Below are 22,564 nucleotides of genomic sequence, written 5' to 3'. Positions count from 1 at the left end.
TTTAGCTGCTACATAGCTGCTAAACTCTCTCATTTTAATCTAAAGCCCACTGGTGCTCCTCACTGATTGAGGATACCCCCACATACACACCACAAGCTCACCCTTACTGCTCCCCAAAAAGCTGGTAGTGAATTTTAAACAAAAATTGGCTTCACAGGTCACAGTATTGTGCTGTAGACACTCTCGGAGACGTGAAAGTGCCTTCTGGAATTTGCTCTTCCCTGCATTTTATCCCAGGAAGGAGCGTCCGTGGGTGCGGGATGGAGGAAGACCTATGCCAAGTTAACAAGGCCAGGGTCTGGGTCTACACCAAGCGGGCTCTGAATCTTGGCCTTGGCGTGGTGGGGGGTGAGGTGGGCATCCTTGAGAGGAGACTTACCGCAGGACTTGTAGGGGCAGCAGCGGTCTGGGCTCCACACCTCCACCAGGGCGGTGCCCATGCCACAGTCCACCTGGGGGCAGCGGAAGCTCTCACACACTGTGGGGGAGGAGGCAGGGGCACCACCCTCAGTCTCGCACCTCAGGGCACTTGCTTCCACACGCAACGTGGGCTGAGGAGGGAGAATCTCCTCCAGCCTCCTTGGGTCCCCCACAGGTCTCAGGCCCCGTCCAGGGCTGGGATCCACTGGACCCCCAGAGTGACCCATGGAAGGAGATCCAGTCAGTACACTGGGCCCCCCTCACCCACTGGTCAGCTGGGTTTGGAGGCCGATAAGGCACAAGGTCAGAGGGAAGCACTTCTCTCTAGAACCACTTCCACCAGCTGGGAATCCGCTGTGTCCCTGGGGCGGCCTGCCCAGCCCTGCCCTGCCCTGCCCTGCCTTGGGCGCCCACTTTCCCCTTCCTGTCCCTCTTTGTTTGGGGCTCTTTGGCCATTCTCATCTGCAGGGTTCTCTCTCGGCCTGGCTAAGGGAGTCCCGGGGCATGACTCTGGTGAGGACCAGAGAGGATTGGCCCCAAGGGAAGGGTTGGGAGATGTGTTTGGTTGTCTTATTGATTTACAAAGATATATTGGCCTGGGTAAGGATTGCAGTTGGGCGTTTTCCAAAATTCTGAGGTGGAGGGGAAGCAGGGCGATTGAATTCTGTCCACGTCACGGGAGACCGTGAGGTAGAAGGAAGAAAAATAAAGGGCGGCGAGGCCTAATCCAGGACCATTCTTGGCATCAGCTGTGGTGGCTCCACCAGCCAGAACGTATCTCCCTGAGGTGTTGGGTGAGGAAGCTCATACTCTCATCAAAAATTGTGTGACTACATCCAAAAGAACAAAAGCATCCACTGTTGGAGAGGATGTGGGAAAAAGGGACCCTCCTACACTGCTAGTGGGAATGCTGACTGGTTCAGCCCTTTTGGAAAACAATATGGTCACTTCTCAAAAAGTTAGAAATTGAGCTACCATTTGATCCAGCAATACCACTTCTGGGAATAAATCTCGAAGAGGCAAAAAAGTATAGTCAAAATGACATCTGCACTTGTATGTTCATCACAGCACTGTTTACAATAGCCAGAATCCGGAAAAAACCCGAGTGCCCTAGAACAGATGACTGGCTAAAGAAACTTTGGTACATCTACACAATGGAATACTATGCAGCTGTCAGAAAAGATGAATTCATGAACTTTGCATGTAAGTGGATCAACATGGAAAGTATCATGCTAAGTGAAATGAGTCATAAAGAGAGAGACAGACATAGAAAGATTGCACTCATCTGTGGAATATAAAACAACAGAATGGGAGACTAACACCCAAGAATAGTAGCAATAAGTCCAGGAGGTTGGCTCCATGACTTGGAAGCCAGCCTCACGTGGGGGAAAAAGCAGCTCAGATAGAGAAGGGAACACCAGATAAAGTGTGGTGGAGGATCCGCTTGGGATGGGAGAGGCGGGTTGAAAGCAGACTATAGATTAAACATGATATCCACCCAGTAACTCCATTGCAAACCACAACACCCAAAAGGAGAGAGAGAACAAAAGGGAATGCCCTGCCACAGAGGCGGGGTGGGGTGGGGGGGGGGCGGGATAGGGGGAGTGGGAGGGATGCTGGGGCCATCAGTGGAGGAGGATGGGCACTGGTGGAGGGATGGGTACTCGGGCATCTTATGACTGTAACACAAGCACAAAAATCTGTAACTGTAGCCTCACGGTGACTCATTAATAAAAAAAATAAAATAAAATAAAAATAAATTGTGTGACTAGGGGCTGGAGAGTACAGTGGGTAGAGCATTTGCCTTGCATGTGGCCAACCCAGGCTCATTCCCTGGTGCCATATCTGGTCTCCTGAGTACTGCTAGGTGACTTGAGCGTGAGAGATAATACAGCAGTGAAGGCTGGCAGCACATAGAAACTTCCCCCAACAACTGCCAGGCGTGATCCATCCCTGAGCACAGAGCCCGGAGTAATCCCTATGCACTGCCAGGTGGGGCCTACCCTCCCCCCACCCCCCCTCTCCCAACACCATCAAACCAAACAAATTGTGGCACTTGAGCCCACCAAGTCTTAAGGCAGAGGAGCAAAGAGCTCCCAGGGGAAACAGCGGGTTGAGCCCAGAAGGAGGGGCTTTCTGCAAGACCAGAGCCCAGACACCAGCAATTCTGTGTCCTCTAGAAAAAAAGGGCTTGTGCTAGACTAGAGGCTCTTTCAGGCAGATGTTAACATGCAGTCCTGGGTCAGATCTGGCATTAGGGGCACCAGGAGAATCAGGAACTGGCAGCTTGCATGCGCAATTTGCAGCGTGCACAGGTGAAAGATGCCATTTTCAGAGCTGCTTAAAATGACCGTGACCGGTAGGACATTTGGGCAAGACACATTCACAAAAGGGCAGAGAGCACAGCGGGAGGGATGCGTGCTGGAGTGCTGCGAGTGGGCTGTCGGCGGGTAGGAAGGGAGTGTTTCATTTCTCACACTGACTGGATCCCCGCTTTCCTAGGAGAAGTGAATCGTGCTTTGAGTGCTGAAGGCAGAAGGAAGACACGGTGGGGCAAAGGTGAGAAGCTAATGTCCCCCTGGCCCACCCCCGACCCTGGGCACCTACCATGAGGCTAATGACAATTAGGTCCTCCAACATCTTGTCACTAATCTCCCACCAGCGCCCCTTCAGCCACATGCATTGGTCACCGTTAAGGTGAGAGGAGCTGGGATGGGCTGCTGCCGTGCCCCAGGCACCCAGGGACCCAAAGCCGTAACTGACCAGGGCCACCCTCCATCCTCACTCCCAGCGGGTCGTCTCCCAGAAACGCGAGGAGTCTGAGGCCAGAGGTAGAGCCAGGAGGAGGGAGGAGGATGCTGACCCTCTGCTCAGATGAGCTTTGTGGGACAGCAACCTGGTGTGGCCTCTCTTGGGAAAAGGCAGCAAGACTTCTCAAAGCATCAACACTCGGGCTCCCATGCACCCCAGCGGCCCCTACCTCTGGCAGCTCTCCCAAGGGTGCGAAAGCACAAACTCAAAAAGGCACTGACACCCTGGGCTCACTGCAGCCCCGTGTGAAGCAGGAAGCGATGGATCAAGAAGCCGGGCCAGATACACAGCGGGATGCTCTGGGCTCTAGGAAAGAGGGACTCCCGGGGCGGAAGCATAGGACAGCGAGCGGGAAGGGCATTTGCCTTTTATGCCGCTGATCTGGGTTTCATACAGTCCCCTGAGCCCCGCCATGAGTGATCCCTGAGCACAGAGTCAGGAGTAAGCCCTGAGGACCACAATGTGGTCCCCAAATAAACAAACAAACAAAAAAGATACAAACAAGACAAAGAATCTTGCATTTTTGCTGCAATGCAGATGGAATCAGATTTGGGGCCAAATGTGGGTGCTGAGAGATGGCTCTGAGGCTTTCCTCTGCGGGGATCCCGGGGTGAGGCTCAGATGCTTGGGCCACTCCAAAGCTTCATGGCAGTTGTTGCTGGCTTCAGAGCTCACCAAGGGTGTCCTAGTGTCCCCTGTCCCCCCAGTTGTGACGCCCCCAGGACTCACCGCACTGGTACAAAGGGCAGCAGAGCTCAGTGGTGTTCCTGTCCACTGTGAGCGCCTCCCCCTCCTGACACTCAGGGATCGGGTCCGGACAGTCGCCGCAGGCTGAGGGGTAGAGGATGAGGGGAGGGGTGTCACACAGCACAGTCCCCTTCCAAGGGGCTGGGTACAGAGCAGCTTGCTGGGACGTGGGGGGCACCTAAAACTCAGAGGTGACAAGAGCCAGATTGTAACTGCATTTTGTGGTCCCCAGTGACCTGTGCAGAGTCAGAATCTGTGAGTTCCCTCTGGCTGTTGTCACCTCTGAGCTTCCACTCAGTGAGCATCCCACTTCCTCCTGCTCAGTCCCCACTTCCTCCTGCTTGGTCCCCACTTCCTGCTTGGTCTCCACTTCCTCTTGCTTCATCCCCACTTCCTCATGCTCAGTCCTCACTTCTGCTTGGTTCCCACTTCCTCCTGCTCGGTCCCCACTTCCTCCTACATGGTCCCCCATTTCTTCCTGCTTGGTGCACACTTCCTCCTCCTCCATCCCCCACATCCTCCTGCTCCATCCACACTTCCTCCTGCTTGGTTCCCACTTCCTCCTACTTGGTCCCCCACTTCTTCCTGCTCAATCACCCACTTCCTCTTGCTTCATCCCCACTTCCTCCTCCTCCATCCCCACTTCCTCCTACTTGGTCCCCCACTTCTTCCTGCTCGGTCCACACTTCCTCTTCCTCTATCCCCCACATCCTCCTGATCCATCCCCACTTCTCCTGCTTGGCCCCCCACTTCCTCTGCTTGGTCCCCACTTCCTTCTGCTCCATCCCCGGGGCTGACAGCCCAATCCTTCTTCCCTCTCTGCTTCCTTTGGGATGGCTGTTGGGACTTCCTCTTTCTCTTGTCCCACCCTGACCAGAGACGCCCCCTTTCCTCCAGGCCCCAGGCGTGACCGTGGGGAGGGCCCTGCACCCACCACAGAAGTAGGAGTCACAGCATGAGTCCCCCAGACGGCCAACGATCAGGGTCTGGTCCGGGCGGCAGCTGGGGAGAGACTCTGCCTCACACAGGTCCGGGTCACACTCTGGGGAGCAGACAGAGGCAGGGTGCTGGGGACGGGCCCTTCCAGGCCACGTGGTGGGTGGGGAGGGCCCCTAACTCTGCCTTCTCCTCCCCGGGGAACCCCTCAACAGCTGTGCCGGCCGCTCCACAGGGCTCCCTGTGCCCCGCCACTCACCACAGCTGTAGCGGGGGCAGCAGGAATTCTCCTGGAAGTGGGTGACCAGTCGGTGGCCGGGGCGGCAGGTGGGGGCCAGGCCCTCACACAGAGTCTGGTTACACACTGGCCAGGGGGGACACAGCCTGTCACCTGGAGACCAGGGTGCCCTCCCCCGTGCCTCCAGCACTGCCCAGCCCGAGACACTCGCTCTCCCCACTGGCCCCAGCCCTGGGGGTCACACAGACAGCCAGGGCCAGTGGGGAGAGAGCGGTCATGAGCCATGTGCTGGGGCCCCCTCCACTGCTGCAATATTTGACCACTCTCCGGGGGTGGGCACTGCAGCTGACCCCGGGGACTCTCCTGCTCTGCACAGGACATGTTCAGCTCTTCCCACTTTGCACCCAAGAAATGCAAAGCGGCCGAGCACTGACAGAAGCACCGGGGAGTCTCCAGGAGTCCGGTTGCATGCAAATGCACTTCCAGTCCCTGCACATTCAGAAACCACTCTGGCGTCTTTCCTGACTCCCACCTACAGGCACGACCCTCACCCCGCCGCAGGGTGCAGCCTGAGAAGTGGCCAGGGGGGGACTGGGGAGCAGAGCTGGGCCCCTCCCCCAGGGCTCACCGCACACGGCGCCCAGGCAGCAGGGCTCCTGGGTGGGCAGCAGCAGGACCACCTCCCCAAAGCGCGGGCAGCTCTCCGGCCGCGGGCCGGGGCAGTGCAGCTCCACGGGCACCACGGTGTCGGGGGCCTGGCACTGCTGCTGGGTGCAGCTGCTCAGGGAGCTGTTCCAGGTCTCGCCCAGGGCGCGCGGCACCCCTGCGCTGTCAGTGCAGGCTGCAAAGGGACACCCAGAGTCTGAGGAAGCTGGCGGCGTCGGGCTGGGGGGTGTGAACCCCCGACAGCCCCAGGTCAGATCCTCCCGGGTTTGCTGACCCACCCCAAAGTGAACCTCAGGGGTGCAGGTGGGCGGGCTCTGGCGCAGGCAGGCAACCGGAAGGCCGAAGGCCGTGGAAGCCTGTGGGGGCGGGGCTAGCATTAGAGGGGGTGGGGGGGCGCCCAAGCTGCGGAGGAGGGGAGAGGGGACACCTACCACACTTCTCCCGAGGGATGCACAGCGCCGAGTGGCGCCGGTGCAGGATGCTGCCCTCGGAGCAGACGCAGCCTTCGCCCAGCACCTGGCAACGCTCTGGGTCGGCTGGGCCCAGCATCCCGTCCTGGCACGACTCGGGGGGCTCACAGGCCACCACGCAGGGCTGGTAGGTGGCGTCGCTGGAGCACAGGAAGGCTGTGGGGGCATGGGAGGGTGGGGGGCACCAGGCAGGTGAGGAGCAGCGGGCGCCCCTCGCGGAGTGCCAGGCTGTTGCCTCTCTCCCACACCCCCCCACTGCTCACCCCAGAATTTGGAGGCAGGCGGGAAAGTTGTATTTAACCCCATGGTGGCCATTCTTTCTCCTGGCCCCTCTTTGCCTGCCCCACCCCAGGACAGCAGCAACCATGTGTCCCCCCCAAAGCCTCCAGGATGGGACGTCTGACCTTTGACAGAAAACGCTCATCAACCCCCACTCTAAGCTGCGTGTTCTCAGCCTGGCCTGACAGTAAAAACTGGATTTGACATCAACATCCCTACACACACTTGGAGAACAGGGGTCCCCAATGTAAAGGCCCAAGAATCACTCAGAATCCCCATGAGATTAACAAAGCCTCACTCAGGGGGGCCCCGTTGTGATGACCAAAGAATCACCCTAGACTCCCCCACAACGTGCCCCACAACCACGCAAAAAACGAGGAATCACCCAGTCTCCCTGCACCAGCCCAACCATGCAATAAACAAGGAATCACTCAGGGGAACCCAAGGCATTGGATAAAGAATCACTTGGGAGGTTTTGAAATATCCGTGTCAGGACCCAAGGCCAGCCCCCCTGGGCTGGACTCGCTGACCGGGAGACCCACGCATGAATGCTTTCCAAAGGGCAGCCAGCTCCTTGAGTGTTGAGGATGTAGTGAGGTCAAACCACCTTTCCTGAAATCATCTTCCTAAGGGCAGCAGCACCTTTCTTTCCTGTCCTGTTCTGTTGCCTCCTTAGAATGCCCCCAAACTGGTTTCCTAGCCACTGAGTTAGGACCACGACTTATCAAACATGAGTCTGGAGGGGTCCCTCTTGCATCTTAACTGTGACAGGTGTGGCAACCTCAGGAGCTGTTCCTGGCTCCTTTGGGAGCATCTCCACTTATCCATCCAATGACTCTAGCAGGCTGCCCTAGCCTAGGCACCCCTGTTACCCTAGTGGGGATGGGGGCAGGGTAGGGCAGTGGATCTCAAGCCCAGCAGCAGAGGGGAGAGGCTGAAAGAAGAACAAGAAAGCCATGAAGAAGGGAAATGAAGGAGTGTTGAGTGACTGGGAGCCACAGACCAGACACTCAGCATTCATCAGCATCTTCAGAGCAAGCCCAAGGTGTAGTCTTGCTGCACCCCTGCCCCATCCAATTCACAGATGGAACCAACTCCCGAATGCTAACTGTAACCAACCGGGACCTGGGGTGCTAGTGTGGATTGATGAGGCTGTTGATTGGTGCAGCTGTGGATTTGTGTGTGTGTGTCTGTATGTGTGTGTGTCTGTGTCTGTGTTTTTTTTCTTTTTTCTTTTCGGTCACACCCAGCAACACTCAGGAGTTACTCTTGGCTCTGCACTCAGGAATTACTCCAGGCTGTTTCTCAGGGGACGCTATGGGATGCCAGGGATCGAACACGAGTCGGTTGCAAGCATGACAGGTGCCCTACCTGCTGTGCTATGGCTCTGGCCCCACTCAATGTGGACGGAGGCTTGCATTGAATATGCGGAGAAGGACGAGTGTGTGCATGTAGCTTAGCCTCAGCCCCGGCCGTGCGGGTTCTTCCTCTGGCAACAGAGGCCGGAAGGCCAGGAGGAAGTGTGCCCGCCCGCCCCTCGCACTCACGGCAGTAGTCGGAGCGCCGCCACTCGATGCACACGTGGAACTTGTGGCACATGGCCACGTACACAGTCAGCGCCACGCAGGGCTGCTGCACGTACTTGGTGTCTCGGATCCACAGCTCGCAGAAGGACTCCGGGGGCACCTGGCAGGTGTGGGGGCAGTGTGGTCAGCCCCAGGTGCCCCCGACCCAGCCCTGCCCACAGCAGCACGAACCTCCCCAGGCTCCACCCCTTCGGATCTTTGTCTCCCTGCAGACAGGGGCTGCCGTTTTCCAGCCCGGGAACTCCCACCCGGCAGGTGGGGGTGCGGGGACCCAGCTGTGCTCCCCAGAGTGCCACTTCTCAGGCTGTGGCCTGAGCCCCTGGCGGTGGGGTGAAGGGCGTGACTGTAGGTGGGGGTCAGGGAACACGTGGTGATGGTTTTTGAACCAGGGACCGGAAGTGCATGTGCACGTGACAAATTTGGGCCAGGGGCACGTACGAAGCGGTGGCAGGCGCTGAAGGTGCGGTTGGACACCATGCGGAGGCAGGGCGAGCAGTCGGCCGTGGCACAGCTGTCCGGGCGGAAGCGGGTCTGGCCCACCGAGGTGAGGGAGCTGGGCACCTGCCAGCTATCCAGGAAGGGGGCAGGGTCCTCAGTCTCCCCCACCACCGAGCCGTCCTCCAGGGTGAGGTCATTGGCTGCGTCCCCATCACAGATCCCTGCAAGGGACAGAATCCGAGCAAGCCCCATCGTGACCAGTATCGCGCCCGGCTCTGCCACCACCCACCCCCCTCCCCCGGGACTCTCCGAGCCCCTGGAATGCAAGTGAATCCAGGTCTATGACCACTTCCCCACTTGCCCCTTCCAAGGAGTCATAAACTGATGCTGGAAATGGCAGAGCCGCAGATTGAAGGCGGGGGGCGGGGTGGGGGGAAGAGGGGTTGGGCAGGAATCATCACTCTCTGTTGGGGGCTTTGTGCGTGCCAGTGATGCCCATGGGTAAGACACCGAGCCGGGGTGGGGCTGACCCTTCACACCCAGCTCTCAGGCTCCCCGTGTCCTGGCCATGGCTTGGCTCTGGAAACGCTCCAGAATTCCTGTCTTCAGGAGCCCAGGATACCCTCGACCTTCCCAGATCAGAGAAGTCGGTCTGTTCTGCTCTCCGAGGGTACTTCCCAACCGATTCCCGCTCCCCCGGCATCCCCCCCTCTCACCTGCCCAGCAGCCCGCCCAGGACATCAGGCGTATCACTTGTAGACACCCACTTGCAGAGGGTGTCACCCATCCACAGCCCTTGGGCGGCGAGCCCGGCCCCTGGGAGTGACCGGTGGGGCTCCCTGTCCAAGGCGGCAGCCTCTAGCTCCTGCAGCTCCAAGGATCTAAGATCTCACTCAAGACTCCCCCGTCCCACCCCCACCCCTGCTCCCTCTGCTACTGTGGGGACAGGAACTCCTCGGCCTCCTCAGAGAGGTCCCCTTGATCCCGCAGTGATGACCTGGCCCCTGGCCCCCAGAGGGAGCGGCCTAGCCAATGGCTGACCACAGGTGCCCCTGTTTCCCCAGATGGGCCCGAGCCCCCCCCCCACCCCTCACAGCCTATCTGGAGGCTGGTTGGAATGTGGGGGCAGCAGGGGGCAGGGGAGCCTGACTGCCAGCCCCCAGCCCTGGCTCTGGCAGAGCCAGGGGGAGCAGGCGGGGCTGCTGGGTGGAGAGACCCAGAGAGAGATGAGCAGGTGTCAGCTCTGACACCTCCCTCCGCCAGTTCTGCGGATACAAAGTGTATCACTTAGCGTCTATAACGGGAAACCCCTCCCATCCCGCTCCTGATTCTGACTCACAGTTCCCATCTTGTTTTTGAGGATGGTGCTTTTTGCAGCTTTGGGGATGTGGAAAGGGAGGCCGAGTGAGTTTGAGGGAAGTGTGTGTGTGTGTGTGTGTGTGTGTGTGTGTGTGTGTGTGTGTGTATCTCTAGTCACCCATCACTGTGAGCATGGCCCCCTGTCGTGGAGTGCTCCTTGGGGGTCTGTATTCCCTTGCACAGGGCAGTAGGCAGGCTCCTCCTGTACCCTTCTTTCTTATCAGAATTCATCCAGTCTCATGGGACATTCTCAGTCAGGCTGCTGTGCCCTGAAGAGTGCTAGTTCTGTGTGTGGTGACAGCTCGGCTGTGTGACCTTAGGCACGCCACTTAACCTCTCTGAGCCCCCGTCCTTTTGTAGTTCAATTGGGCCTCTCTCAGGGCTATTGTGTGGTTGACCTGGAATAAGTGAGATCAGAATGTGGAAGTGTTTTGTGAAGGGCCCTGGCATCTGCAGACGGAAGGATTATCTGGTATTAGGAAGTGATCAGGGAAGCTGACAGACAATCCCGGCTGAGGTGACAACTGGCCCAGGCCAGAGCCCAGCGCCATCCCCCTGCTGGCCGCTTCAGCGCTGGAACAAGGCGTGAGGCTTCTGCCCAGGCAGCCCCGTTGCCGGCAGCCCGAGCCCGCTCCACGGCCCAGGAAACCCATGTCTGGGGGTCGAGGGGAAACCAGGAACCAGGAGGAGGGGGTGGGGAGGAGGAGGATTGGGAAAAGGAGGAGGAGGGGGGAAGAGAAGATAGAGAGGAGGAGGATAGGGGAGGAGGAGGAGGGAGGAAGAGGAGGATAAGGGGGAAAAGAGGAGGAGGAGGAGATGGGGAGGAGAAGGTGGGGAATAGGTGGAGGAGGAGGGGGAAAGAAGGAAGAGGGGAAGAGGAGAAGGGGAAAAGGAGGAAGAGGTGGGGCAGGAGGAGTGGGAGGAAGAGAAGGGGAGGAGGGAGGAGGAAGGGGAAGAGTGGGAGGAAGAGAAGGGGAGGAAGGAGGAGGGAGGAGGAAGGGGAGGAGTCGGAGAAGAAGGAGGTGGGGTGGAAGAGAAGATGGGAGGAAGAAGAGGGAGGAGGAGGAGGAGGTGGAGGGAAGAGGAAGGAGAAATGGGAAGAGGGGAAGGGAGGAGGAGGGGGAGGAAGGAGGAGGAGGGAAGAGGAGGGAGGAGCAAATAAGAGGGGGAGGAGGAGGGAAGAGGGGGAGGAGGAGGGAAGAGGGGGAAGAGGGATGAGGGGGAGGAGGGAGGAGGGGGAAGAGGGGGCAGGGAGAAGGAAGAGGGGGAGGGAGGAGAAAGAGGGGGGAGGAGGAGGGAAGATGGGGGAGGAAGGAGGAAGAGAGGGGAGGGAGGCAGAAGGCAGGGAGGGAAGAGGGGGGAGGAGGTGGAGGGGGGAGGAGGGGAGAAGGAGGCGGAGGGCGGGGAGGGCCGCCTCACCACAGAGGCCCCGGCTCTGGGTGTCGCTGGCTTTGCTGGCCTCCAGGATCATGAGTCCCGAGCTGTGGAGCCACTGGATCTGGATGTGTGACGGCGTCCGGATGATGTACATGTGGCCCGTGTCTTCGATCCTGAACCCAAGCCTGCTCACAGGGGGCCACACCGGCTGTGCGTCCACAGTCACCTGGACGGGGGAGGTATGTGCAGCAGGAGCACCGCTTGTCTGTCTGTCCACCCGCCCTGCCCTCTGTCCAAGCCGTTAGTAAGCACTGCTCTGTGCTGGGGTCTGTCCCGGGCAGGTGCAGGCAAGGTGTCGGGAGGAATTCTGAAACGTTTCTACCAGCATCAAACTAGGAAATAAGTGTAGGAGTTACATAGTACGAGGCTAATATCCAAGGCCAGGGGAAACCGGGGCCAGGGGGACTGTCAGTGGTTGGAAACTTGCCACAAGAGTATGTGGGGGGCAAAGGGTAGTTAGGATAGAGAAGGGACTAGCATGACAATAATAGTTGCAAATGATCATTTTGGATAGGAACTGAGTGTTGAAAGTAGGGAAAGGGATACACCTGATAATTTTTCATTATCTGGCACAGCGGGTAGGGTATTTGCCTTGCATGCAGCCGGCCCGGGTTCAATTCCTCCATCCCTCTCGGAGAGCACGGCAAGCTGTCGAGAGTATCTCGCCTGCATGACAGAGCCTAGCAAGCTACCCGTGATGTATTCAATATGCCACAAACAGTAACAACAAGTCTCACAATGGAGACATTACTGGTGCCCGCTCGAGCAAATCGATAAACAACAGGATGACAGTGCTACAGTGCTATCTGTACTACAAACTGTAAGGCCCAAAAGGAAAGAGAGAAAGAGAAGGAAGGAGAGAAAGAGGGAAGAAAAGTGCCTGCCATAGTGGCAGGCGGCTGGGGGGTGGGGGGGAGTGGGAGAGATACTGGGACCATTGGTGGTGGGAAAAGTGCACTCGTGAAGGGACGGGCATTAGAACATTATTTGACTGAAATCCAATCGTGAACAACTTTGTGAATGTGTATATCACTGTGATTCAATAAAAAAATTAAAAAGTCTTTTTAAAAAATAAATTCTTTTTTATTCTTTCATTGAATCACCATGTGGAAAGTTACAAAGCTTTCAGGTTTAAGTCTCAGTTCTTGGTGGTGGAATATGTGCACTGGTGAAGGGATGGGTGTAAAAAATATGTTTTAAAGTGTCAGAGTTAGAGCAGGAGTGATGGGACAGCGGGCAGGGCGCTGCCTTTGCGCAAGGCCGACCCAGGTTTGATCCCTGGCCACCAATAATCGCATACGGCCCCCGGAGACTGCCAGGAGTGATCTCTGAGCATAGAGCCAGGCGTCAGCCCTGGGCACCCCCAGGAGTGGCCCCAAAATCAAAAGGAAAAAGAAAAAAAATGTAGGAGCAGGACTCAGGCTGCATCCCATTGCTCCAAAGAACACAGTCCTGGCCCAGAGTGACAGCACAGTGTGTAGGGTGTTTGTCCGTGGGGGCTATCCCCAGGCATTTCATGTGGTCCCCCGAGCACTGCCAGGAGTGACTGCAGGGCCAGGAGTCACCCCCAAGCATCACCAAATGGGTCCAAAACCAAAATAAAAATGAACACCTTCCTGAAAAGGCCTGACCATTCTCTCTCCTGACCCTGCTTAGATCATTCCCTCTGGGAGAGTCGTCCTAAACCCCCAACCTCCAGTTGGACGCCCCTTCCTTAGAATCTCCATCTCTGTGTTCACCGTGAAGGCAGACAGACTCCCCTTTGCTCCTTCCCTGAGGCTCCATCGATTTTTTTCTTTGAATTTTATTTGATTTTAAAATACCATGATTTAACAATAATGGCCATGCTATGGTTTCATGCATGCAACTTTCCAACACCAGACTCTCCACCAGATTCTGATTCCCTCCACCCAGTGTCCCCCTCCATGCTGGATTCCCCTTCACACACACACACACACACACACACACACACACACACACACACACACACACACACACACACACACACACACATCCCATTCCCACCCCACCCCACTGCAAGTTTCTTAAGGGCAGAAATTCTCTCTGATTGGCCTTAGAATCTCCAGTCCCTGCCTTTGGGCCTGATGGAAATTGGGGAATCAATCAATGTTTGTTAAATATGCAGCACAGATCATTCTCTCAAACACATTTAAATCCAAAGCTACAACCTTTATTCCACGATGACAAGGTTAAATTTGAATGTCTCACGGATTATGAGTATTACTCTGTGGAAATGGGAGAGGAAAAGATTAGAGTTGTTAAATATTTATATTGACTCTATATCTCCTTCCCCACCCCCAAGATTCCCTGTTTCATCAATCACTCTGAGACTTATCCCGGACATGAGCTACTGTGTGTGCAGAGAGGGTGCCCCAGTCTCTGATCTCAGAAAGTCCTGGCTCTCTCCTAGCCTGAGCTCCCCAGTTGGAATAAAGGTGCAGTGGGGGTATGGGGGAGGGGTGAGGGAGGGTGGTTCATAACCCTGGGCCCTCTCCCAGCTCTGGGACTGAACACTCCCAGGCAAAGCCCAAAGAGGCTCACCTGTGTTCCCAGGACTCCAACTTGATCCCCACAAGGAGTTTTGGCTATGGACCAAGATGGGTGTCATAAGGACTGGACTTACCCTCTTGGCTTAGACCACCATGAAACCCTGACCCAATGCATGAAACCCCAGTTTTCAGACACTGAGCAGCTGGCAGTGCAGGAGTGATCCCTGGAAAAGGGAAACGCAAGAGGGGAACGTTTTTGACTGCCAACGTTCCTGCTTAGAAAAGGTTTTTCAGGGAAAAACCCTCTGCGCCTAAAGACTTTGATTCCAGAGGTCTTCTAACCCATTTTGGCACCCAGAGCGGCTTCTTACAGCAATGCACTGGGACTGTGAGCTGGGCTATGCAATTTCTGGCAGAATTTTCCCTGGACTTTATCCAAAACCGTGCGGCCGCGGCTGCGGCCGCGCGACTTAACACCTCTTAATTGTCAGCAATGTGAAACAGTTCCTTTTTAGCAGGTCTGACTTTGGGGGAAAACTCCAAACAATAATAGTGAGTTTTTGTTGAAATATTGAAGGTAATCAAAGTAGCAGCCATTTCTCTAGACTGTGAGCTAAGCCATAGCCCCACGCCGGCTGAGAAGAGGAAATATCCCTCTTTCCCGGTTGTTTCCCATTTTCGGGGAGAAACACAGCGTGGCGTCCACCATATTATGAGGCGCGGGAAGGGGGATGAGAAAAAAAAAAGAAAAGGAAAAACAAAAAAGAGTTATGTACTTGGAGCAGTGGGACTACATATCTCTTCATTCTAAGCAATGGAAAACTAATTATCAAATGCTTCCTTGGTAGTAGGGCTGTCTTTCTTGGGGGAAACTCCAACAACAATAGTGAGTTTTGTGTTGAAATATGGAATGTAATCAAGGTAAAGAGAAAATGAAGTGAAAGTCATCAGTTACACAGCTGGGGGTGGGGGCGGGGGCGGGAGGTATACTGGAGTTTTTGGTGGTGGAATGTGGGCACGGGTGAAGGGATGGGTGTTTGAATATTGTATAACTGAGACATAAGCCTGGGAACTTTGTAACTTTCCACATGGTGATTCAATAAAATAAAAAATAATAATTTAAAGAAAAGAAAAGGTTTTTCTGGCCATGGTGCAGAAAATGAGAAGCTGGGCTGAGCCCAGTGGATTGCCGGAGTTTATGAGACAAGAGTTTGGAGTTCGAAGAGGCCAAGAGAGTTAGAATTTTGAGAGAAGAACGCTGAAGAGGAGAGAGTGGAGGGGGTGGGGAGAGAGTGCCAGCGGTTCGGCAGAGTTGCCTCCCCAGTCCTACCCCTCCCCTGGCTGGAGTTTTCAGCCAATGATGGTGCCAGGTGGGTGAGGTGGGAGAACCCCTTGGCGCAGGGCATGAAACAGGTGAAAAGAAGAAAAGAAAACAAGTCCAGCATGCACAGCGTCGAGAGTGGTTGGGTATGCAGACAGCTGTTGCTTTGTAGGTAGGACAGAAAACAACAAACAAAATCACCCGCAAGAAAAAGGCTACTCGTTATAATCAGCAAAGTTTAAAAGCAAGCCTTGAACAAACTGTTTTACTTTTTTTTTTTCAAATTTGGGAGCCACTCCTGGCTTTACCCAGCGCTGACTCCTGGCTCTATGCTCAGAGACCACTTCCTGAGGTGCCCAAGGGTGGTGCTGGAGACCAACCCAGGTCAGCCAGGTGCAAGGCAAGTGCTTTACCCACTGTTCTCTCTCTAGTCCCTAAACTGAAGTTGAATGACTATTGGAGTCCTTAAGAATCTTTTCTAAGATTGCACTCATCTGTGGAATATAAAGTAACAGAAGGGGAGACTTACACCCAAGAATAGTAGAGATAAGTAACAGGAGGGTTGCTCTACAGCTTGGAAGCTGGCCTCGAATGCTGGGGGAAAAGGCAGCTCAGATACAGAAAGGACCACCAAGTAAAGGATGCTTGGAGGGCCCACTCGGGATTGGAGATGCATGCTGAAAGTAGACTATAGACTGAATGATGGCCACTCAATACCTCTATTGCAAACCACAACATCCAAAAGGAGTGAGAGAGAACAAAAGGGAATGCCCTGCCACAGAGGCAGGGTGGGGTGGGGAGATGGGGTGGGAGTGGTGGGAGGGATACCAGGATCATTGGTGGTGGAGAATGGGCACTGGTTTGGAGAATGGGTGGTGGAGAATGGGATGGGGAACTTTAACATTATGTGACTGAAATATAAACACAAAAGTTTGCAAATCTGAAAAAAATAATCTTTTCTAAACTAAGACAAGAGAATGTCTGCTTTCTAGGAAGGCAAAATTCACAATGTCTAAAATCCAATAAAAGTCCATCAAGAACTCTCAAGCATCACCAGATGTGGCCCAACTTCACCACAAAATAAAGCAAAATGGGCGATTTCGTTATGCGAATTTGTCGATTGGGCAAAAAAAAAGATAAAACTCATTAACTTGGGGGAGTGGGGTGGGATGCAGGAAACGATAGACAAGAAATGATGTATAAAATAGAATTAGATTAGGACTGAAAAAACAATTATAAACTTATACCTCATATGCTCAACAAAGTAGAAGAAAACATAAATATGTATTGAGAGGGTATTTATTTTTTAAAAAAGGCCCAAAATTATTCTTCTAGAGAAGAAAAACACAATGTCTAAAGGTGAAAAATACATTGGAAAGTTTTAACCAGATTAGTAGGCACCATAGACAAGGGTCTTTAAGAATTTAAATACAAACCGAGACCCAGAATGAAAGGTAAAAAAGAAGATAAAGGCACCCCCAAAGAGAGATGAAGAAAAGATAAAGGCTCTGTGAAAAAACTTCAATTGGCCTTATGCACAAGTTAATCAAGACCCCAAAGAAGAATAAATTCCCACTTATCTCATAACCAAGTTGCTTAAACATAATGGAAGAAGGAAAGCAGTAAGAGCAGCCAGGGGACAAAAAGGGCATAGTAAATACAGAAAATCAGGGGCTGGGAGTGAAAGCACAGCGGGTAGAGCATTAGCCTTGCATGAAGCCGACCCAGGCTTGATTCCCAGCGTCCCATATGGTCTTCCAAGCATTGCCAGGAGTAACCCCTGTGCATCGCCGGGTGTGACCCAAAAAGAAAAAAAAAAAAACAGAAAATCAGATAGGAAAATGACAGCAGATTTTTTAAATTAGAAATAGCAAGACAGTAGAACTCCATAACAGCAATAGTTAATGTAGTCAAGAGGTGAAAATGCCCAGAGAGCTGAGAAGCACATCGTGAAATGCATTTACAAAGAAGTACGATTCCATCAGAAAAAGAAAAAGAGTACTAATAGAAATTATTGTGTGAGTCAGCCTCTAAAAGGACCAGTGAGAGAAGCCAGTCACAAAAAGTTACATATTCTCGGGGCTGGAGCAATAGCACAGCAGGTAGGGCGTGTTTGCCTTGCACGCGGCCGACCCGGGTTCGAATCCCAGCATCCCATATGGTCCCCCGAGCACCACCAGGAGTAATTTCTGAGTGCATGAGCCAGGAGTAACCCCTGTGCATCGCTGGGTGTGACCCAAAAACCAAAAAAAAAAAGTTACATATTCTCTTAATCTACCTATGTATATAATACACGTGAAATATTCAGAATAAATATATCAATACACAGGTGTGGTTTTGGTGATCAAACAAGATTAAGGAGATAAGTAGAGAAGAACTAATTAATGGGGTCAGGTTTTCTTGCTTGGATGATAAAAATGCTTTGGAATTAGAGTCTGGGTATACAACACTGTGAGTATACTAAACCCCACTGAATTGTTAACTTCAAAGCAGTTAAATCTTGGGACTGGAGATTGCTCAAAGTGTTCTCTGCATGGTCCCCTGAGCACCAACAGAAGCAAATACTGAGCTGGTAGAAGCCCCCAAGTGTCACCAGATGTGGCCCAAGTTCCCCACAAAAGAAAGCAAAATCATCAATTAAAAAACAAGGATAATGTAGTACAATCTTTGAGGCACTAAAAAAAGACAATCCATAATTCGAAATCTAGTGAAAATATATCTTGAAAGTGAAGGTGAGATCAAAACTCTTCTGAACACCCAAGAACTTCAAGTATTTATCATCAGCAGACCTGAGTTGTAAGAATGTTAAAGGAAGCAGTTGGGCAGAGGAGAGGTGATATCAGATCTTTTCAAAGGAATAAAGAACACCAGAAGTAGCAAACAAGTAGAAATATAAAAAAAATTTTCTCATTGTAAAAATAACATTGAGTATTTTTCCTTGACTGCCAAGAAAAAATATTAATGCACTATGGCAGTATGATAAATGTAGAAGTAAAATGTATAATGATAATAGCACAAAGGCAGGGGCTGAGGAAGTGGAAGTACACTATATCAAGTTCTTATTCTATGTATAATGTGGTAAAATAATACTTGAAGTGAGATTTACATGTTAAGTAGATGTGCTAAAAACCCTAAAGGTATCACCAGAAAAAAAATAATCCAACTTGGGTCATGAAATAGAGTTAATAGAAACAGCCCCAAATAAGGCAAAGATAGAGAAAAGGGAGGGAATGGCCAGAGGGGACAGAGGGCAAAAATTAACATCATGGTATACATAAATGCAATCATATCGATGGCCAAACAGAATGAAAACAGTTAAACATCTCCAACTAAAAAGAAGAAATCGGCAGATTAAATAAAAGAAAGACCCATCTATTTGCTTCCTTGTACCCCATTTTAAATAAAAATATACAATCTAAAAGTTAAAAGAAAAGGGACAGAAAAGGATATATCTTAAATATAAGTGCTAAGGACTAGAGCGATAGCACAGCGGGTAGGGCGCTTGCCTTGCACGTGGCTAACGCGGGTTCGATTCCTCCATCCCTCTTGGAGAGGCTGGCAAGCTACCGAGAGTATCCTGCCTGCACGGCAGAGCCTAGTGAGCTCCCCGTGGCATATTCGATATGCCACAAACAGTAACAACAAGTCTCACAATGGAGACATTACTGGTGCCTGCTCGAGCAAATCGATGAACAACATATGACAGTGCTGTGAGTGCTAAATACATAAGAAATCAAGAGGCATTATTACAGACAAGACAGATAAAGTGACAGAATCTGAAAAAAAAAATGGGAGGAAAAGGCAGGAATGTGAGCTCCCAATATTCAACATCGTGCTCAAGGGCCAGAGCAATCACCTGGAATTAGAAATAAAAAGCATATTATTGAAAAGGAAGACCTAAAGTTACCTTTAATTGGAGAAGAGGTAGCTTACAGTTCCAAGGGATATTTAGAACTATGACATGTCTAATAGAAGAAAAACCTAAGAGAATATCTTTGTGAATTGGGTTAGGCAAAGGTTAGCTTGTCAAAATCAGGACCCACAAAAAATGGACAGATTGAACTCTTGCAAAATAAATAATTTCTTCCCTTTAAAATTTTTTCTCTGTAATTGAATGGAAAAAGTGCATGCCACATACTGAAGATAATATTTCTATCTAATAAGTAACTTGTATCCAAAAATATATAACAAATTTCCTAGACTTACAAATAATTTTTAACTTAATTGATTAATACTATTAAAATAATTATTATTACTATAATCACGAATCATGAATCACAAGAGTCTCTTGGCCCGAACGCCTGGCTGTCTTCCCCGGGGCCCCTCGGAGGGGATGGGCTCCAGCTTCCCTCCCCACCCGGAGCAGAGCTCCCAGCAGCCAAAGACCACCAGAACCTAGCTACAGCCATGCTCGAGGCCCCTCTCCACAGGTTCGGACAGGCCTCACACATGAAGGTACCAGCAGAGGAACCCAGGTGTGTGTAATCCCATCATTGGCCAACATCCAGAGACTTAAAAGCGAGCTCCCAGCGATATCTTGTAGCCTACTTCTCCCTCTGGGAGAAACTGACAAGCTTCTGAGAGTTTCCTGCCCACATGGGACAGCCTTGCAAGCTTCCCATGGTGTATTCATATGCTAAAGCCAGTATCAGGTGGATCACATTCCCCTGACCCTGAAAGAGCCTCCAGTGTGGCATCTTTGGGAGGGCCGAGTCCAGATAGACTTCTAAGATCTCAGGGAAAGGACGAATGGAGAGGTTACTGAGCCCACTCGAGAAATTGACGATTAATGGGATTTATTACTAAATATGGTCATGATATATTATTATAATATAATAAATATTAAAATTTAAAATAATCTTTAAAATTATTAATTCATCTTTAAAAGATGGGCTGAAACAATAGTACAGTGGCCAGGACACTTGCCTTGCACACGGCCTTCCTGCGTTTAATCTCCAGCATTCCAAATGGTCCCCTGAGCATGCTAGAGATTACTGAGCACAGAGCCAGGAGTAATCCCTGAGCACTGCCAGCTGTGGCCTCCAAATCAATAAGTGAATAAAATAAAATAAAACCAGAAAAAAAATTAATAAACAAAAGATGGGGGTGGGGAGATAGCTGAAAGGGCTGGCACACAGACCTTGTATGCATGAGGACCTTCACAAAAAGAACCACTGGGTGGCCCTGGTGGTCCCCAGAACCACATGACCCAAGCACTGGACCAGCTCACAGTCAAGAAAAGTATTTCTGGGATTGACCTGAGGGGCCGCAAGCACTGCAGAAGCACTGGAGAAGGGGGGGACACTAAAAAGAAAAAAGAATATGCCAAATATTTGAACAAATATATCATCAAAGATGGGGGAAAACACATGAAAAGATGCTCCACATTATCAGCCATTAGGGAAATGCACATTCAAGCCATAAACGAGATCCTAATATACCCATGCAAATAGCTAAGACAAAACGAAAGATAAAGCGGAAGCTACCAAGAGCCAGCCAAGATCCGCAGCAACTGTAACTCTCATACATGTTGACAGTGATGGGGCAGACCCACTTTGGGAAATAACTGGGCAAGCTATTATAGAGCGCAATACCTCTGGCCCTGAAGCCTGGCTCCCTACCTGGACGGGAGCCACAGCAAATCCTTCTAAGAATGACTGCAGCAGGGTTGTCACTCCCAACTGAAACCAGCCGAATCCTTCCCATGGGTGGATGGAGATGATGCACACAGAGGTCTATGCATGCAGTTGGAAGGGTTTCCCACACAGGGAGGAAGAAGCCACCGCCTCTGGTGACATGCATGAACCCCACTGTAGATAGTCTGATGCTTAGTGATACTGGCAATACTCAGAACTGTGTCAGGTGACTTTTGGTCATGGTGCACATGTCAAAGAGTGTAATGCCATGGCTCTACCTGCTACAGCTGACTCTCTGTCGGGCGGGCGCTATGCAGGGAGCGACTGAAATGATGAGAGGTGTGCTTGTGTGGTAACCGCATTTACACGGCATTCTGGGGGAAGGAGAGCATGTAGGGAAGGCAGCGCATGAACCACCAAAAGGTGCAGGCAATGTTGGGGCGGTATGGGATATGATCATGGAACGTGATAACAGTGTTGCCTGCAGCCCTCGGCATTGGTTAAAACCTCCCCAGTTGCACATGAATCAGGATGAGTGTGACTGTAAACCCTACCTTGATTTTGAAAAATGGAGAGCAATTTAAAACTAAGCTTCTTCATGAAACCCAAGGATCCAACTCATTGAAAACCTGCTGCTCTGGGCTTTATTGGTGAGACTCCCCCCCATCCCTTCCCACCACACACCACACACATACACACACACACACGCAGGGCGTGGCAGCCCCCATGAAACAGGAGGCTGCAGGCCTGGCCTCAGCAATGGGTGGAGGAGTCAGGATTCTGGGACCCAGGGAGGTGAGCCAGAGACTCCCCTCATCCACAGGGCCAGTAAAGGCAGATCTATGGAGCAGGTGCCACCTGAAGTGGGTGGTGGCTGGACACCAGCTTCCTTGGCAGGGGTGGGCTTGGTGTGGAGCTAATAAGTTCAGCTCAGGATCCTCACTCATACAGGCCCCTTCTTAGAAGGGACCAAAAGCCAAATGCTCTCATGGCCAGATCCCTTTGCGAACACCAAGGTGATTCTGTAAACACATGTGCTACTTTAACCAGAGCACTTCGGGCCTCTGTCTCTCTGATGCCCTGTTCTCCTGGTACACTTCCTGGCTTAGCACAAGAGTGGCCATAAATACTCTAATTAGAACCCCATCCCAATATATACAACTTTGCGTTGTTTCCTTAGAGAGGGCCACTTCTCGCCACTTCCACTCTCAGAGCTGAGTAAGTCTCAAGCCCCTGTCCCCACTGCCCACTGCCGGGCCCCCTGCCCCTGAGCTGACTGACCCAGGAGGCCCTGGAGGGCCAGTCTTGGAGATGCTCACCTTCCTGCTAAAGCGGTCAACGGTGATCCGATGCGTCAGGTGAGTCACATTCAGCATCACCAGACAGAACGGGGGCCAGTTCAGGTGTCCCTGCAGAGAGAGTCCATGACCCCAGGCCCGTTGTCACCCTGGAGCCAGTCCTGCTGCCTTCTCACTGACAAGGGTGAGTAGCCTCTGGCCCACCCCATGTCTCACTATGTCTGGGCTCCCACTTGGAGCCGTGCATGGAATCCCGTGGGGTCAGCTGCCACCTGACCTCATGCAAACCCACTTCCTGAAAATACAAGCTGCTTTCTTCATCTGACCAGAGGAGGTGTCCTAGTAGCAATGGGTGGCAGCTGTGCCCATGGCCCCTACAACGAGGGCCTCCCTCATGGGCTGGGGTGACTGG

General features: G+C 52.4%; 1 protein-coding gene across 1 annotated transcript in view; it reads right to left on the bottom strand.

Annotated features, from left to right (window-relative positions):
• OTOG (otogelin) overlaps positions 1-22,564 on the bottom strand; it is an 85,810-nt gene that overhangs the window by 7,105 nt on the left and 56,141 nt on the right. Inside the window, exons 37-46 of the mRNA XM_004621665.2 lie at positions 22,174-22,263; positions 11,370-11,553; positions 8,592-8,812; positions 8,115-8,253; positions 6,250-6,444; positions 5,781-5,993; positions 5,174-5,278; positions 4,913-5,020; positions 3,961-4,062; positions 380-478 (exon numbers count right to left, since the gene is read on the bottom strand). Coding sequence (XP_004621722.2) covers positions 380-478; positions 3,961-4,062; positions 4,913-5,020; positions 5,174-5,278; positions 5,781-5,993; positions 6,250-6,444; positions 8,115-8,253; positions 8,592-8,812; positions 11,370-11,553; positions 22,174-22,263 — 1,456 coding nt within the window. The remainder of the gene's footprint in view (positions 1-379; positions 479-3,960; positions 4,063-4,912; positions 5,021-5,173; positions 5,279-5,780; positions 5,994-6,249; positions 6,445-8,114; positions 8,254-8,591; positions 8,813-11,369; positions 11,554-22,173; positions 22,264-22,564) is intronic.

The sequence above is a fragment of the Sorex araneus genome, chromosome 6, assembly GCF_027595985.1.
Source record: "Sorex araneus isolate mSorAra2 chromosome 6, mSorAra2.pri, whole genome shotgun sequence".
Classification (NCBI taxonomy): Eukaryota; Metazoa; Chordata; class Mammalia; order Eulipotyphla; family Soricidae; genus Sorex; species Sorex araneus.
This window is presented reverse-complemented; position numbering and strand designations above follow the sequence as displayed.